Source organism: Salvelinus alpinus, chromosome 8 (assembly GCF_045679555.1).
Source record: "Salvelinus alpinus chromosome 8, SLU_Salpinus.1, whole genome shotgun sequence".
Lineage (NCBI taxonomy): Eukaryota > Metazoa > Chordata > Actinopteri > Salmoniformes > Salmonidae > Salvelinus > Salvelinus alpinus.
This window is the reverse complement of record NC_092093.1, coordinates 39,343,572-39,362,382: the sequence shown is the minus strand read 5'-3', so window position 1 is coordinate 39,362,382 and position 18,811 is coordinate 39,343,572. Positions and strand designations below refer to the sequence as shown.

The window sequence follows — 18,811 nt, the reverse complement described above, 5'->3', positions numbered from 1 at the left end:
AAGGACATGGCTCCTGCCCTGCAATAAATATGCAACGGGTGGGCTGACACACAGATTGTGTGTGTGTGTGTGTGTGTGCGCGTAGCTTTTCCCTCAGTATTGAGCACCTTTTGTGGCGCTGTGCTTCGCAAGATGCCTTTCCAGTGGCTATGAAGCAGAATTACAGCAGATTTTGCAGTGTGTATGACTGAGGTTTTCTGGTGTTTTTCCAGATACTGTGAAGTGGACTTACAGGTAGACTGGAAGGTCTGTCCTGCTGGCTGAGGCCCATCTCCTCATGGTTGGGCTTCCCAGGGGTCATAGCAGACTGGCCCCTGTTGCCATAGCCCTCCTGTGACACATCCTATACAGACAGAGAAGGGGGGACGAGATCGGAGATAGGGAGGCGGCGAGACGGAGCGTGAGAAAGAGAAGAGGAGGGAGAAGATAGAAAAGGTAAAGAGAGAGCGAGAGTTGAGGGTTTGCAGGGAGAGGGAGAAGTGAAACAGAAATTAAACTTTGGCCTAATCCATTTCTGCTGACATTTGAAATTCCCCCCACCCCACCCCACTCCACTCCACTCCTCCCTATGAAGGCATTTATCACGCTTCTTCCACTGGTTCGGTAAGCAGGACACACACTGGGTTATCCATGCCACTCTCAAAGAACAGGCAGAGAGTGGTGGTCACACTATCCCATAGTCTCCAGCACGATCCGTGTAAAGCCTGTAACTGGGTGTGGGCATTTCTAAGGACAAATCACTGGATTTAAACGCCGCAAGTATCATGATACTGTTTTAAAATGGTAAATACTAGGGCTGGGAATTGCCAGGGACCTTACGATATATTATCACGATACTTAGGTGCCAATACGACATGTATTGAGTTTCTCACGATTCAATACTGAACAAAAATAAATGCAAAATGCAACAATTTTACTGAGTTACAGTTCATATAAGGAAATCAGTCATATTAAATACATAAATTAGCCCCTAATCTATGGATTTCACATGCCTGGGCAGGGGCGCAGTTATTGGTGGGGCCTGGGAGCGCATAGGTCCACCCACTTGTGAGCCAGGTCCTCCCACTGGGGAGACAAGCCTAGCCAATCAGAATGAGTTTTTCCCCACAAAAGGGCTTTATTACAGACAAAAATACTCCTCAGTTCCATCAGCTGTCGGGGTGGCTGGTCTCATACGATCCCGCAGGTGAAGAAGACGGATTTGGGGGTCCTGGGCTAACATGGTTACATGTGGTCTGCGGTTGTGAAGCCGGTTGGAAGCAGCTTATGGTAGAGAAATTAACATTCAATCCTCTGGCAACAGGTCTGGTGGACATTCCTGCAGTCAACATTCAAATTGTACACTCCCTCAAAACTTGAGACATCTGTGGCATTGTGTTGTGACAAAACTGCACATTTTAGAGTGGCCTTTTATTGTCCCCAGCACGAGGTGCACCTGTGTAACAATCATGCTGTTTAATCAGCTTCTTGACATGCCACACCTGTCAGGTGGATGGATTATCTTGGCAAAGGGGAAATGCTCACTTACAGGGATGTAAACAAATGTGTGCACAAAACTTGAGAGAAATAAGCTTTGTGGGTGTATGGAACATTTCTGGGATCTTTAATTTCAGCTCATGAAACATGGGACCAACACTTTACATGTTGCATTTATATTTTTGTTCGGTGTATATGTACAGTGCCTTCAGAAAGTATTCATACCCCTCGACTTATTCCACATTTAGTTGTTTTACAGCCCGAATTCAAAATGGATTCAATATATTTTTTCCCCTCTCAACCATCTACACACAATATACTCCATAATGACAAAGTGAAACATGTTTTTAGAAATGTTGGCAATTTACTGAAAATGAAAACCAAAAATGTCCATATTTTCACAGCGAGTCAATACTTTGTAGATTCACCTTCGGCAGTGATTACAGCCGTGCGACTTTACTGGGTAAGTCTAAGCACACCTGGATTGCGAAACATTTGCTCATTATTCTTTTCAAAATTCTTCAAACTGTGTCAAACAGGTTGTTGATCATTGCCAGTCAACCATTTTCTAGTCTTAGATTTAAATCAAAACTAACTCGGCCACTCAGGAACAGTCACTGTCTTTTTGGTAAGCAACTCCAGTGTAGATTTGGCCTTGTGTTTTAGGTTATTGTCCTGCTGGAAGGTAAATTCATTTCCCAGTGTCTGGTGCAAAGCAGACAACCAGGTTTTCATCTAAGATTTTGCCTGTGCTTAGCACCATTGTTTATTTTTTTATCCTGAAAAACTCCCCAGTCCTTAACGATTACAAAGCATACCCATAACATGATGCAGCAGCCACTATGCTTGATTTTTTTTTTAGTGGTACTCTGTTGTATTGGATTTGCCCCAAACATAACATTGTATTCAGGACAAAGTTAATTGCTTTGCCACTTTTTTTGCATTATTACTTTAGTGCCTTGTTGCAAACAGGATGCATGTTTTTGGAATATCTTTATTCTGTACAGGCTTCCTTCTTTTCACTGTCAACTAGGTTAGTCTTGTGGAGTAACTACAATGATGTTGATCGATCCATCAGTTCTATCACAGGCATTCAACTCTGTTTTAAAGTCACCATTGGCATCATGATGAAATCCCTGAGCGGTTTCCTTCCTCTGATTCAGAAGGGTTGGGGTTAAATGTGGAAGACATGTCAGCTGTCAGCTTCCTTCCTCTCCGGCAACTGAGTTAGGAAGGACGCCTGTATCTTTGTAGTGACTGGGTGCATTGATACACCATCCAAAGTGGGATTAATAACTTCACCATGTTCAAAGGGATAGTCAATGTTTCCTTTTTTTACCCAGCCACCAATAGGTGCCCTTGTTTGCGAGGCTTTGGAAAAGCTCCCTGGTCTTGGTGGTTGAATCTGTGTTTGAAATTCACTGCTCAACTGAGGGACCTTACAGATACTGTAATTGTATGTGTGGGGAACAGATGAGGTAGTCATTAAAAAATAATGTTTAAACACCATTATTGTACACAGAGTCCATGCAACTTATGTGACTTGTTCAGCAAATGTTTGCTCCTGAACAGTATTTAGGCTTGCCATAACAAAGGGGTTGAATACTTATTGACTCAAGAGATTTCAGCTTTTCATTTTGAGAGAAAACAATCTATAAAACATTCCACTTTGACATTATGGGGTATTGTGTGTAGGTCAGTAATACATCTTAAATGCAATCCATTTTAAATTCTGGCTGTAACACAACAAAATGTGGGAAAAGTTAAGGGGTGTGAATACTTTCTGTACGCACTGTATTGCTATTTGATACTGGGATTTTTGGGGGGAAACATATTGCTCACCCATATGTCTGCTGCAGAGGGACAGGAAAGAGCCATGAGAAAACCAGTTTGGATCAGCCATGGAAATACATCGTCAAAAATATCACATTTTTACATTTTAGTCGTTTAACAGACACTCTTATCCAGAGCGACTTACTGTAGTGAGTGCATACATTCTTGTTTCATACCGGGCCCCTGTGGGAATCGAACCTACAACCGTGGGGTTGCAAGCGCCATGCTCTACCAACTAAGCCACACGGGATCACGGTATGGAAGTAGAGATCCCCCCCATCAATAGTAAATGGTAAATGCTGTGTTAAAATGTTAAGCAGTGTAGTCTCAGCCAGGAAGGCGACTACAACCCACCAAAACAAACTGCCTTTAATCCCAAAGAGCTCAAACATGGAACAGAGAAGGGATGATTTGTACTTTTTTGTTTATGTAAATCATACAGATTAATATGAGCTGGCCTGCCGCCCAGTGACTTAGCGGATATTAAATCTTCTGCGGTTAATTTACTTTGTAGGATTTCCTCAAACGAGAGCAACACCATTTCCTGAGGTAAGCAAATACTCAGGAGGGGGGGGGGCAGTATTGAAAGTATGACTGAGTGCTTTCTATGCTTAGCATACATCTGAAAATGTGCTTGTGTAAACAAACTACATCTACCCAGTAACCCACAGCCAGTTCATCGAGAATCCGAGTGTGTTTGAAATGGGGTGAGGAGAAAAAGTGCAGTTCAAACTAGTGCCGTGAGACTGTTAGCCTGGTGAAATGTTTACAGACAGACGAGGGCTGGCTGGCGACGTTTACTCAAGTGGAGTGCCGTGATAGCTGGGTCACGGCCAGGTCAGCGTTAACACCGATGATATCAGTGCCCTGGTGTGCTCGCTCACACGCCGATCGTATGGAACAGCTGTTCTGGCATGATTATGAACACTAACAGGCAAGAAGGACCAGAGGAGAGGAGCGGGCAGTGTATTGTGTCTGTGCGAGTGCGTCTGGGACGGGCACGCGCGGGAAACACATCATAGTGAAAGTATGCAGCCAGCAAGAGGCCAACTCTACCCCCCAATGTCTACTGGAGTTCTGCATATATGGGGATGAATATGGGTTTCAGCTGTAGATGCATCATAAGCTGGATTTGGGGTTTACACGCATAATAGAAAAAAATAGAGATGAAACTCAGCCGTGTCAGTGGTTTCCATTATTTTAATGTTTCCCGATCATTTGAGATGTTCGTACTGTGTAAATGCACAGAAGTATTCTACAAGCTCTTAGCTTTACCAGGCAGACTGGCAGAGAGCGATATTACTCATAGCTTACACATGAAAGATGATTCCTTTGCTTTTGAAAGGCTTGGCTGCAACAGTAATGAAATATGTTCAGAGGGAATTTGTTTGAAGTACGGCGAGGGATGCATGATGTAAGGGAATTAAACAGAATTCATCCTGTGGCAACAGCATCACAGACTATGGGCGCATCCCAAATGGCACCATATTCCCGACGTAGTGCACTACTTATGACCAGGGCCCATAGTGCTCTGGCCAAAAGTAGTCTCCCATGTAGGGAATAGGGCGCCAGTTGGGATGCAAGCTCATCAAAGCGGCAATGCCGAGCCATGGCCAATCGTGGCAGTAACTCTGGCTGACGGGCACTTTATGCGTTTGAGGTAAAGGGGACATACATTAGAAATGAATGAGCAATAAGAAGTGTAAAATACACATGCCATTATTCCCCAAAACAGCTGTCCTCTGGGTGCTCAAGAATACGTCATAAGCAAGCGCCCTGTTCATCATTTAATCATGATCATTTCGTAAGTATTTGGTAGTTATTAGGATCTCCAATTAGCTACTGCAGAGGCAGCGGCTACTCTTCCTGGGGTCCAAATAGGAAACACAAGAAATAAAATACGTAGCAGTACATTTACATTACAGTTTAGCCATTCAGCAGAGCTACGCACAGCTACTGCATTCATCTCAAGATAGCCAGGTGAGACAACCGCATATCACAACCACGTATCACATATTACTACATAATGCAATGCAAAATACATAAACGTTTGTGTCTTCACAGTCCCCGTCGTCGTCGTGCCGTATTGTGTTCGTTTATCTGGTTTTATTGCTAGCTTGAGTTACCTGGGGTGGCAGAGAGATCTATTTAGTCATGGCTTTATTTAATAATGTGTGTTTCCCAGCCTCTGGTTGAAGAGACCTCTGGTTGAATGTCTTGTGTGGTACCAATGAGTGCCCGAACTGTGTGCCAAAAGCTTGAACAGACAGTTCGGTACCTTCAACAGCTCACACAAAAGACCAATAGTGACACTTAACTTTGAGCCAGGAGAGATTGACATGCATATTACTGACATTCGCTCCCCGTGTACATCGAAGTGTAATACGCGCTGCTCTGGTCTAGACCAACTGCAAATTTTCCCATGTCCTTCTTTGCAGCATCTGACGACACAACTGGGCAGTAGTCCAGGTACGACAAAATTAGGGCCTGTAGGCCTGGTCACCTTAAGCAACGCCTTATCATGGGGCAGACCTCTTCCCATTTTAGCAGACATCGAGTCTATATGTTTTGACCATCACAGCTTGCCATCTACAATTACACCCAGCAGTTTAGTCTCAACTTTCTCAATCGTCACATTATTGAGGTTTAGGGTTGTCATCCATCAATTTTATTTTCCAATGATTGCACGTTAGCAAGAAGAACGGACGGCAGTGGGAGTTCACTCGCTCGCCTACGGATTCCTAGAAGGCTGCCTGATCTGCGGCCCCTTTTCGTGCGTCTTTTCTTCACGCAAAAGGCGTGGATCTGGTCCTGTTCCAGTGAAAGCAGGATATCCTTCTCGTTGGACAAAAAAAAAAAAGTTTCTTCCAGTCCACGTCAAGTAATCGCTGTTCTGATATCCAGAAGTTATTTTCATCATAAGAGCAGCAACATTATCTACATAATAAGTAAAAAAATAAGTTACACAAAACACAAAAAAACTAACAAAATAGCACAATTGGTTGGGAGAATGTAAAACGTCAGCCATGTTTCTTCGGCGCCATCTTTGAATAGAGAAGTAATTCCTTAATCAACATAGAGAGACACACGTTTGTTCTACATAGCATATTTCTATCTGAATGTTCACTCACTTCCATGTGCACAAATATACATAGCTTTGTCCTAGCAACATATTTTTCTGTATAACATCCTATTCTCTTCCAACAGCAGAAATATGACATAAACAAGAATATATTAATTATCTGGTCATGTAAATACCTAATCCAGCCTAAATACTTTAGATCTTGCACAGAGACACACACACACACACACACACACACACAGACAGAGCAAGTGAGCGAAAGAGAGAGGTAGCACAATCACCAGATGGTGCAGCAAAGTATTGGCAAAGTAGTATGGGTTGCACCTCCGTCACTCGGTCATTGCCATTGTTATCAACGTTCCACAGGCACCGCAGCCACATTGGTGTCTAATGACTGAACGAGAGCTACCCACTGGGCAGACGTCAATTCAATGTCTATTCCACTGGTTGGAAACATTTATTCAACCAGTGTATGCCCACTGGGTAATGACTGTTTCACCCAGTGATGTAGTTGAGTCACAACCTCGAGTCCCCTGTGCTCAAGTCCGAGTCAGAGACAAGAGTAACTACATATGGCTGAAGTCCAAGTCCCAGTGCTCGAGTCCTGGTCGAAGTGCTCAAGTCTGAGTCACTGGGTCCACATTAACTCAAAATAAAGTGATTTACCCAGTCAGATATAGTGTAGTGGCAAGAGGGATTTAGTCAATAAATTGCTTGCCATCCCTTTTCCTTTCTTTCTGTGCCACCAAATGTTTGCATATAGGATACTGGTAATGTTATCAGGGCCACGTTCCGTTGCAAAACGTTTTCGAACGTCCATGAAGAGACGTCATTCCTTAAATCAACATGTTAGAGAGACACACATTTGTTCTACATAGCATATTTCTATCTGAATGTTCTAAAATCGTTACGTCCAGCTGAACACGCCCCGGGTTGTTAGCTATAGCTAGCGTGGTAAAATTATTGAACAAGTTGTCGCCTAAACAAATGGTTTATGGCCCAGTCCGCAAGTAGCCTAGTTTTAGAACAGCCCGCAATATGCTTCATGAATGTAAAAATGCGGTCTCTCAATGCATGACAGAAAGAAAGAAAACGTAGCATCAGTTTTAATGGGTCATGTCTTTTGAATGGTAAGGGCTAGAATCAAGCTGTTTTCACAGAGGAAACAAGGGAGGCTTTGCTACGTTGGCTTCAGAACCTGGCTATGAAATGCAGTGCAGAATTAAGCGAGACTACAAAGACCTACTTTTCTATACTCAAGGGAGAGAAACATAGCGAGACGGTTGTTTTACTATTAAACTCAATGCAGCTATTATTTTGAATTTAGTATAGCAGCGTATGTTTAACCATGCAAAGGGCAGCTAATTAGAAGGCTGGTGGTGACTGGTTAGCTACGGAGAAGAAAGGGTCGCCTGCGCAATGGGTCTAATCGGAAGGGGAAACTGTCTGCCCACACTCATCGCTTGCTCCCACGCAGTTCACCAGCTGATGTAGGTGTGTGTGCCAGGTGTGGAGTTTCCTTCCCACTGCTGAACAGAACTGTGCATCTGTGCTGCAAATAATAATTGTGCTTATCACTGAAAAGTGCTCAATCTCTCCAAAAACTCTTGTCCAGTCCACTTTGTCAGATATATTTACAGAGATGATTGTCTCGTCTTAGTCAACTGAAATGAAATCATTTTGGTTTAGAATTTAAGACGTAAGACCTTTTTAATACCATTTGAAATGCAATTCAATACCAATTGAGGTCTGTGTGCGCCACAACCCTGCTAATATTCCCATATTTATAGAAAACATTTAAAAAATAAAACATTAGCTAGATCACTACCTCTAAATATACACTGAACAAAAATATAAAAACGCAACATGTAAAGTGTTGGTCCCCCAAAAAATAAATACCAGAAATGTTCCATGCACACTAAAAGCTTATTTCTCTCAAAATGTGTGCACAAATGTGTTTACATCCCTGTTAGTGAGCATTTCTCCTTTGCCAAGATAATCCAACCACCTGACAGGGGTGGCATATCAAGAAGTTGACAAAACAAGCATGATCATTACACAGGTGCTGGGGACAATAAAAGGCCACTCTAAAATGTGCAGTTTTGTCACACAACACACAGATGTCTCAAGTTGAGGGAGCGTGCAATTGGCATGCTCTTATGGCTGTTCTTACGCACAAGGCAGTGCGGACTGCCTAGACACAGCCCTTATCCATGGAATATTAGCCATATATCACAAACCCCCCCGAGGTGCCTTATTGCTATTATAAACTGGTTACCAACAGAATCAGAGCAGTAAAAATACATGTTTTGTCATACCCATGGTATACAGTCTGATATACCACGGCTGTCAGCAAATCAGCATTCACAGCTCAAACCACCCAGTTTATACATATATTTAGGACCCGCGTATTACACAGGATAGCCGTGTTTTTCTTATAGCTAGAATCAGAATACTTTCTACAGGAGCGCAGCGTGAAAGGCAGTAAAAGGTGGCTCGCTCATTATCACTGCAGCAGGCCCCAGCGAAGCAGGTACATGGGCAGGGCAGTCGCTTTCATTTGAGGAATTATTAAGATAATGCACTTTGCTGTTTGACCAAATCTTTCAATAGCTAAATGGTTAACTAGCTAGCTAACGAGTGAGCTAACTAGCCAAGCTACAAGCAATGTTTAGAATTGGCTATCCATTTTGTAGCCTACATTACTCGCTGTGCTTTAAATCTGGGAACAGCTGACTTGCAGTGGCACACGTACATCACGCAGAGTCGTAGGCTACATGAGAAGCGCTGTAGCATCTTGAAAAGGGGTAGGCTATAATTTGAGCCGTGGTGGCAACAATTAAACAGCTGCACAACATTGCTGAAACACTGTAGTCATCTCCGGTTAAATTTAGGACAATAAGACATTTAAGGCCTTTCATTTAGATTAATTAATGTAAGGACCCGCGTACACCCTGGTTTAGTTCGTTTTTTTCCTTGGTCTATTTAGTCAGTTATAGTGCCGTCAATCGCCACTGAAAAATAGTTTTTTTGACGAATATTTTAGTCACAATTTTTGTTGACAATTTACATTGCTCCATGATACGGTAGTGGATGTAAATCCATAACACCAATGTTTTTCAGCAACAGTTTATGATGAATTATATCAAAAGCTGCACTGAAGTCTAACAAAACAGCTCCCACAATCGTATCCATTTCTTTCATCCAATCAGTCATTTGTGTCAGTGCTCTTCATTCATGTTGAGTGCCCGTCCCTATAAGAATGCTGAAAGTCTTCATTTGGTTTCTGTAGAATAACACTATTTGGTCAAACATTTTTCCCCAAAAGTTTGATAAGCACCGGTATGATGCTGATTGGTTGGCTGTTTGAACAATTAAAGAGTGCTTTGCTATTCTTTGGCAGCGGTACGACCTTTGCCTCCCTCCAGGCCTGAGTGCACACACACCGTCTTCAAGGCTTAAATTGAAGATGTGGCAAATAGGAATCAATTCAAATTTTATTTGTCACATGCGCCGCTACAACAGGTGGCATCTTACAATGAAATGCTTACAGGAGTTGCAATGTATTTCACTACCAACCTCAGCAATTTAACATGCAGATTGTCGGAACCAGGTGGTTTGTCTTTATAGATGTTTTCACCTCTTCCATGCTAGCTTTGCAGAATTCAAAACTAGAGCGCTCGTCTTTCATTATTTGGTCCATTATGCATGAATATGAAGGCTCAGTATTTGTTGTTTGTATGGCATGCCTAAGTTTGCTAATCTAAAAAAAACGTTTTGTTATGAACAAGCCATCTGTCTCAATGCTTTTTTGCCTAGAATATCATTTAAGGTACGCCAGAGCCTTTTACTATCATTCTTTATATTATTTATCTTTGTTCCATAGTATAGTTTCTTCTTTTTGTTTAGTAACGTGACCTCTCAGTTTACTGTATGTTTGCCAAACTGCTGTGTTGTCAGACTTATTTGCTATTCCCTTTGCCTCATCCCTCTCAGCCATACAATTTTTCAAGTCATCATCTACCCATGGGGATTTCTTGATGGGCACATGCCTTTCAGTAACCGGAAGAAGCGATTTAATGAATGCTTCAAGTGCAGCATCAGGCTGTTTTTTTCTCACATCTTCGACATAGTAATCATTGCAAAACCTCTTGCATGATCGCTTACACACAATTTTAGGTCCAGTCTTTGGAACTTTGTTTTTTCTAGATATGGTTACTATATTATGATCACTACATCCGATGGGTGTGGATACTGCTTTAAATGTCGTCAAGACATGCGGATAATTTAGTTCCTGTTCTGTTTGTAAATACCCTGGTAGGTTGACTTGTCCCTGAACCAGATTGCAGGCATCGGTCACAGCTTGAAGATTATTTTTGAGTGGACAGCTTGGTGATAAACAGTCAATATTTAGGTCTCACAGAAAATATACCTCTATTGATATCACATACATTATCAAGCATTTCACAAATATAATCAAAATACTGACTTTTAGCACTCTGTGGTCTATAGCAACAACCTACGAGAATAGGCTCTAGGTAAAAATTAAACAGGTACAAAAGTATATTTATACACAGTAAAACGAGTGCAATATCGACATAACCTGAAAGGCTGCTCAGCAAGGAAGAAGCCACTGCTCCAAAACTGCCATAAAAAAGCCAGACCACGGTTTGCAACTGCACATTGGGACAAAGATCGAACTTTTTGGAGAAAGTTCCTCTGGTCTGATGAAACAAAAATAGAACTGTTTGGCCATAATGACCATCGTTATGTTTGGAGGAAAAAGAGGGAGGCTTGCAAGCCAAAGAACACCATCCCAACCGTGAAGCACAGGGGTGGCAGCATCATGTTGTGGGGGTGCTTTGCTGCAGGAGGGGCTGCTGCACTTCACAAAATAGATGGCATCATGAGGGAGGAAAATGATGTGGATATATTGAAGCAACATCTCAAGACATCAGTCAGGAAGTTAAAGCTTGGTCGCAATGGGTCTTCCAAATGGACAATGACCCCAAGCATACTTCCAAAGTTGTGGCAAATGGCTTAAGGACAACAAAGTCAAGAAACTGGAGTGGCCATCACAAAAACCAGACAACAATCCTATAGAACATTTGTGGGCAGAACTGAAAAAGCGTGTGTGAGCAAGGAGGCCTAGAAACCTGACTCAGTTACACCAGCTCTGTCAGGAGGAATGGGACAAAATTCACCCAACTTATTGTGGGAAGCTTGTGGAAGGCTACCTGAAACGTTTGACCCAAATTAAACAATTTAAAGGCAATGCTACCAAATACTAATTGAGGGTATGTAAACTTCTGACCCACTGGGAATGTGATGAAAGAAATAAAAGCCTAAATAATTCTCCCTACTATTATTCTGACATTTCACATTCTTAAAAGAAAGTAGTGATCCTAACTGACCTAGGACAAGGAATCTTTACTAGGATTAAATGTCAGGAATTGTGAAAAACTGAGTTTAAACGTATTTGGCTAAGGTGTATGTAAACTTCAACTGTATATGCTAATATGGAATTTTTGTTGTCCTTTTTCTGGGTTGCTTGTTTATTTATTAGTGCTTTTCTGATTGGCTGATCCAAGACATACATGTCAGTGACATTTGCATTTGAGCCAATGGTACTGAGTGGGCTGCCCACAGTGGGCTTCTTCCTAGGGCACACAGTATCAGTGCAAACAGTGGAATTAAACTCTATGGGCATATGATTATTGCTGACAATACCCTCGGACCTCACTGTTAAAGAAATATAGATTAGGTTATAGACAATTCCCATGTCCTCTGTTGCTTATTGTGACAGGGAGAACTGGAGCACTACCAAACCCAGGCAGTCGGTCTCTTAAGCAGAAGCCCAAAAAATAAAATACAATTAATTGCTCTAAAAAAAGTTTGCCTATTTAAAAAAAGATTTGCATCTGACCAGTGTGTGCCTGCCCTGCCTGGTGAATGCTGGTCATTTTACATCCCCCAGTAATTGATATTCTAGCAGGATGAGCATTTTTTATAAAATAAATAAATAGGAGCTGACACTTAATCACCAATTAATTCTATTGAATCGTTTGAGAAGAAAACACTTGTCAAGTTGCAGCGGTCTGAAAGGCTGTGCTGTTACCATAGAGACCCAGACAATGAGAGTAGAAGGGCTGCCTGAACGGGTTCAAGACTCTTCTGGTGAACTACAGGCCTACAGCGCATTCGGAAAGTATTCAGACCCCTTGACTTGTTCTACCTTTTGTTACAGCCTTTTTCAAAAATTAATTACATTTGTTCCCCCCCTCATTCTACACACAATACCCCAGATCTGTGCCTCGAGACAATTCTGTCTCAGAGCTCTAAGGACAATTCCTTCGAACTCATGGCTTGGTTTTTGCTCTGACATGCACTGTCAACTGTGGGACCTTATATAGACAAGTGTGTGCCTTTCCAAATCATGTCCAATCAATTGAATTTACCACAGGTACACTCCAATCAAGTTGTAGAAACATCTCAAGGATGATCAATGAAACAGGATGCACCTGAGCTCAATTCCGAGTCTCATAGCAAAGGGTTTGAATACTTCAGTATATAAGGTCGTTTTTATTTATTTTTTATAGATTTGATTAAAATCTAAACCTGTTTTCGCTTTGTCGTTATGGGGTATTGTGTGTAGATGGATGAGGGAATTGTTTTATTTAATCCATTTGAGATTAAGGCTGTAACGTAACAAAATGTAGAAAAGGTCAAGGGGTCTGAATACTTTCCGAATGCACTGTATATCTAGTCAAATGGAGCTGAGGGAGAAAAGCTACTTTACTTTAAAGCCGACTTTAAGGCCAAAACCATATTTCCTGCAGAGTGTAATGTAACCTCCAGTCCAGCTCCATCACAGCTGATAAAAGGCTCCTTGGCTTGTCTGAGAGTAGCATTAATATTCTCAGTGAAATACCGGGGAAGGCTTGGACCTTGGCAGCTAGCTTGATGGAGGATTTTTCCTACTCCCCTCAGTAGAGACCGTTTTTCACAGAGATAAGACACAACAGCCAGGCTGCAGTTACCAAACACACAGTGTGCGTTCCAAATGACACCCTATTCCCTATATAGTGCACTACTTCTGACCAGAGCCCTACACTTTATAGGGAATAGGGTAACATTAGGGACGCGTGCACACTCACTCCTCATCAATGAAAACCCATGTCCGAGAGGGGAGCTTCCCCCCCCTCTTTCTTTTCCTTTCTCCCGGCTTCATTGTATCAAACACACACCCGTTTCCCGGGGTGTCCGCTGACTCATTGTCTCACAAAGGCAACACGCACACAAAGCTAATTAAGGCTGTCGGAGGAGAGAGACTGAGTCACGGGGGAAACACACAGAGCTCAGTACAGACTGCCACTGATAAGCTCTTCATCACTCGCACAGGGTCTAGAATCTGATTGGGATTTGTGGCTGCTGGAACAATGTGTAGGGATCCTATAAGAAGATAACTTAGAAGCGCCCCCTCGTCTTGTTTGGTGGCCCCTGACAGAGTTCACACACACTGTTGTTAGCAGCCGAGCTTCATCATTACAACCCCCAGTTTCACCATAAACACTGGTCTAACAAGCACGCTGGCGGCCATCTTGGGTCTGTAGGTTTTAGCAGGAACCGTGGCAATCGAGGGCAACAGTCATTTCACCTGCATATTTCCCCTATCCTCCCTGTCAAAAACAGTGGGAGCGGACAGTTATTGAAAATGTTTTTCTCTATCAATCTTGTCGTCATCTAAGAGAAAATGAAAATGATACAGTTAGGGGTGTGGGAATAAAAAGAAGCTTAGCAATATGACGGCGCAGCTCGCTGCAGTGCGTGTACCGCTCTCCTCCGATATCACACTGGAAACCCCAGAGAATTTTACTCAAGGTCAATCTCTCATTACTCCATCCAGCCAGCACCACTATACACTCCCTCCCTCCCTCTTCTCTTGCTCGCTTTGTATTTCTTCTCAGAGGCGCTCTCTCATCAAATGAGCCCCAGGTATTACATCAATATCCCTTTCAAAAACAGGAGACAAAACCCCATCAACTTTGGCATTCCGACAACTTTTCTTCATATCTGAAAGGTATTGCCGGTGACAAAGCCTGTACTTTTATTTCCGCCAACACCTAAAAGGGGGTCCTGAAACATCGCCTTTCATCTTACGGTCTTCGGTACGCATTAAATCATGAACGTTCCATTTGTTTTGTACGACATCAAACTTGTCCTTGTCATTATGAAAAAGTATAAACACAAAAACGGTAGTGTGCATGACATCGCAGCAGCCTGGTCCAAATAGCAACATTACCTGCTCTATTGTTTTGCACCAAAAAAAACAGCATTTTAAAACATTTATTTAGGATATGTCAATCTAGTAAGCCAGGCAACTAAAAGCAACTTTCTAGACAATGTCTAGCTATCTAACCAGCTCATATAGTTACCAGAACATATCTGACAACATTGAGTTAAACTGTAGCCAATGTTTTATTCACCATAACAGGAAAATTAACACATTACAAGATAATGATTAACAATTATGGCGATCTGCAAACTTACTGTTGTGAATGTGAAGAATTGAAACGAGTGCATTTCTGTCTGAGGAATTTAGAGCTTGCTGTCAGGGTCAGGTTACCACGACAACGGTTGCAACGGGGTCAAAGTTGAAAGCAATGGCTATATAAAAAGCAAATGCCATGTGGTACAAATTTGGCTGTTTGAAAGAGGACCATAGAAACATTGCCCAATACTTTTTTCAGGCAACATACCGCAAATCCTATGTGAATCAGGTAAAGGGGTCAGGGTTTTCCCTTCATCCAAGGACTCCCTGAACGGTAACTCTGCTCCGCTGAATGCAAAGCACTGCGGCTGACCTGCTGCCTCCACCTCAAAATCATGAGCAGCCAAATTGCTGACTCAATAGAACAACCAGAGAGGGTGGACTTCATTAAAGCCACTGGCCCCGTATGAGATACAGGGTCTGCATCTCAAATGGAAACCTATTCAATACATAGCGCACTAGGGTTTCTAGTCGTGCACTATAAAGGAAATAGGATGCCATTTGGGATGCAGCTACAGAGAGGATGGAACTACAGAGAGGATGGAACAGAGGGAGTGCAGATGGAACAGATACCAGTCCACTCTAATCTCTGGAGAACACTACAGCGCAGAATTAGTTTCATGTATTGCTCTTTTCGTTTTTTAATTTAGCTAGAATAAACAGGGGCCACCCAGGTCCATTAGCTAACAAATGAAAACAGACAATCCTAGTGAACTTGAAACCCTAAACAATGAGACCCAACGCTCCAAAAAGGAAGGTCTCTCCACTTGTGTATTATGCATGCTTATAGAGGGAACACTACTTCGGTTACACTCTCCCACGCCGGTATCAAGGACACGAACTAACCAGTAAGCACTTCCGAAAAGTCTGTCAAACCGAAGTCCTCAAAAACTGCTGCTCAACTTCTTCACGAGCAGGGCATTGTGGGGGTTGAAGTCTTACCTGTTGTGGTGGTGGTGGGCGTGGCTGCATGTAGGGGGGCTGTGTGGGGGTGGTGGGCTGTTGCTGGGGAGGGCTGAAGTACGGGGACTGGCCCTGCGGCTGGCAGTACCCACCCTGCTGCTGCTGCCCCTGATGCTGCTGTCCATACTGGGCTACCATCTGCTGAGAGACACAGTAAGGGAGACCTCAAGTCAGGTATCATAGAAATACTCCTTAAAACATCTCACTGTCAATGTCCACAACTCTGCGAGTCGTTCTCGACCAAAGGCCTTTAGGTCACTATCACTAAGCCATCTTATCAGAGTTCAATAAAGAACACCAATCCCGATTCATATCAGAACTGAATTTGATTAACTACACTCACAATCACCTTGGTGAAGTAGGCCTTAAAAAATCTGCACTCAGTCCCAAGTACGCTAACTAAGTTCTTTACCTTGACTCTGGGGTTGACTAATAGCACTATGAGAAGTGACGAGCAGGACTTATTTCCAGCCTTGGGACATTACTGTTGTGTTGACGTCGATAATACACACAGCATCTGCGTCCCAAATGGCACTGTATTCCCTATAGTGCACTACTTTTAAACCAGGGCCCAAAAGTAGTGCATTATAAAAAGGGAATAGGGTGTCATTTGGGACGCAGCCACAGCCTCTCCCTCCTTCGTCTTATGTAAGACGTTTTGGGGAACAGCTGTTATTGGCTCATCCCTCTCTCTGCCTCATCTGGAGTCACTTACATTAGGCAGCAATGTGCCAAAGTCTTTATTATTTAAGAAAAATAAGCCTAAACCATCAGCGGTGAAAATGAGAACGCGGTTTTTGATCAATGTACAGAACAGCAAGAGAGATATCTATTCTAGAGTATACCATCTAGAAAATAAGTTTAAAAAATAACAATCATAACATTTCTGCTAGAGGCGGAATTCAGCTTGAAAGACGTTCATTTTCATTTCTGTGTAGGTGATAAAATGATTCAATGCAAAAGCCGAGCACAACAACACTAGCCGTGTCAATATATGAAATATCACAGATCTAGGAAACATGAGAGGAATGTGTGTCTATGTCCTAAATTGTGCCCTATACCTTATTGTGCACTACTTTTGCCCTGAGTTTTATGGGTCCTGGTCAAAAGTAGTGCCCTATAAAAAGGGATAGGGCGCCATTTGGGGCACACAGGAGCAATCAATGAAATATAGCTGGGTTATTTCCATTTCCTGACCTTAAAAGGCAATTGCTCATTCATAATCTACAGCACCATAGCAGTGTCTACATATGTAGATGTATGTTTTCAGCCAGAGGGAGAGAATTTTCTTGCTCCCCACATCACCGTGAATCTCAGTATTTGAAAATCATTGTTTTTAAATGTCATCGGGCATGACTTTGTTTACTACAAAATATAGAAATATGTCGCCGTCACTGGTATTGTGCTAGAGATAATAAATTAGGTTATAAAGTGATGGAATTGCCCTTTAAGCTCCACACTATGTAGATATAATTTTCTTCTGTTAAAAAAAAAAAACAGCATTTCACTAGATCAGATCGATAAGAGGCCTAAAACTCCCAGATACATAGCTCGAAAACGACTCGCAGAGTTGTGGACATTGACAGTGAGATGTTTTACTATTCAACAGGGCCCATGGTAAAAATAAGTACCCTATATAGGGAATAGGGTGCCATTTGGGATACAGTCCCAGAGACGTGGTTATACGACTGCATCGAAAGGGAGTACACCGACGAGAAGGCCCATATAAAATACATGTATTGTAGTGCAGCAATGAGCGGTCTTACAATCCAATAGCTGTATGCAATGCTCATCGCCCAACCAGCCGTCAGCTCCTTAAGCTCTGAGGGCGGCGAGGCTGTTTTTCCACACATGAGCTCATCACTCTGGAACCGAGACACTGATATCTGGGAGCCTAACTCAACCTCCCCTAGCTCGCTGCCGCTCTCCATGCCTCGCTCTCCTCTCCGAGCTGGGAACCCTTTCTTTTTAACAGAGGGCATCACAATCTGTTTTCCCCACGATTGCAAAGATGGTTGTACATTGACTGCGTGTCAGAATGCGTATTTCCCTCCCTATGGCACTCGCAATGTAAATGTGCCCTGAGAGTAATATTTATCTTGCATAGAACACACAAGCCGACTAGGTAAATAGATTAACTATTCTATTATGGGGTTGTCAGATTTTTCTATTCATTACTCATTTTGTTTGCAGAGGAAAAGTTCATATGGACTGTTCATATGGACTAGCATCTTCAAAGTGCACCTCAGCAGATATTTTAAACCCATAAAAGCTGTCTAAGCCCGGGGGGGGGGGGGGGGGGGGGTTCTACTAAGCTATATGGAATTGTTTTAAGAAGGTCATACCAAGGATCATTTTACTATTTGATTTTGAATTTTAGAGACTCCCCCCCAAAAAATATTTGATGAAAAATGGCATTTGGCCTTACTGCTATTAGCCCATACAAACGCATTGAATAACAGATTGAATAACAGATAGTCCCCCCCCCCAAAAAAAAACCTAAGGAAGTTATTCTGTCCTATATCTAAGAGAAAGATCAGGAAACATTTGTTATGTTTTAAACCCTTATTTTTGGTATTAAACCATCTCCATATGTACTGTACTTCCATACATTTTTTCAACCGGTACCGGGGGACATTCAGACGAGTCACGGCCTGTGGGAGTCCTAGAGCAAAACAACCGACAAGTACAGTACGTGTTCGTGAGAGTTTCACCTTAATACAGAGGTGTCATATTAGTGTGTTGCCCAAACTGTTCGGGACGCTACAGACAGAAGTTGGCAGATCAGACGAGTCCTGAGACGCTTGCGGGTGTCATAAAGCAAAACGGAGAACACCATCGTGTTTGTGAGAGTCTTGTCTTTCCATAGAGGGGTCATAATAGTTTGTATGCTAAACCGTTCAGAG

The 18,811-nt window shown here is 42.5% G+C and overlaps 1 protein-coding gene across 7 annotated transcripts in view; it reads right to left on the bottom strand.

The window, feature by feature from the left end:
* LOC139583098 (AT-rich interactive domain-containing protein 1B-like) overlaps positions 1-18,811 on the bottom strand; it is a 105,652-nt gene that overhangs the window by 60,684 nt on the left and 26,157 nt on the right. For 4 of the 7 annotated variants that reach the window (XM_071413847.1, XM_071413841.1, XM_071413846.1 and 1 more), the window contains exons 3-4: positions 15,885-16,046; positions 233-343 (exon numbers count right to left, since the gene is read on the bottom strand). The exons of 1 other annotated variant lie outside the window; for it this stretch is intronic. In XM_071413847.1, the coding sequence (XP_071269948.1) occupies positions 233-343; positions 15,885-16,046 (273 nt within the window). The remainder of the gene's footprint in view (positions 1-232; positions 344-15,884; positions 16,047-18,811) is intronic. 2 more of the 7 variants (XM_071413842.1, XM_071413843.1) reach the window with 2 other exon arrangements.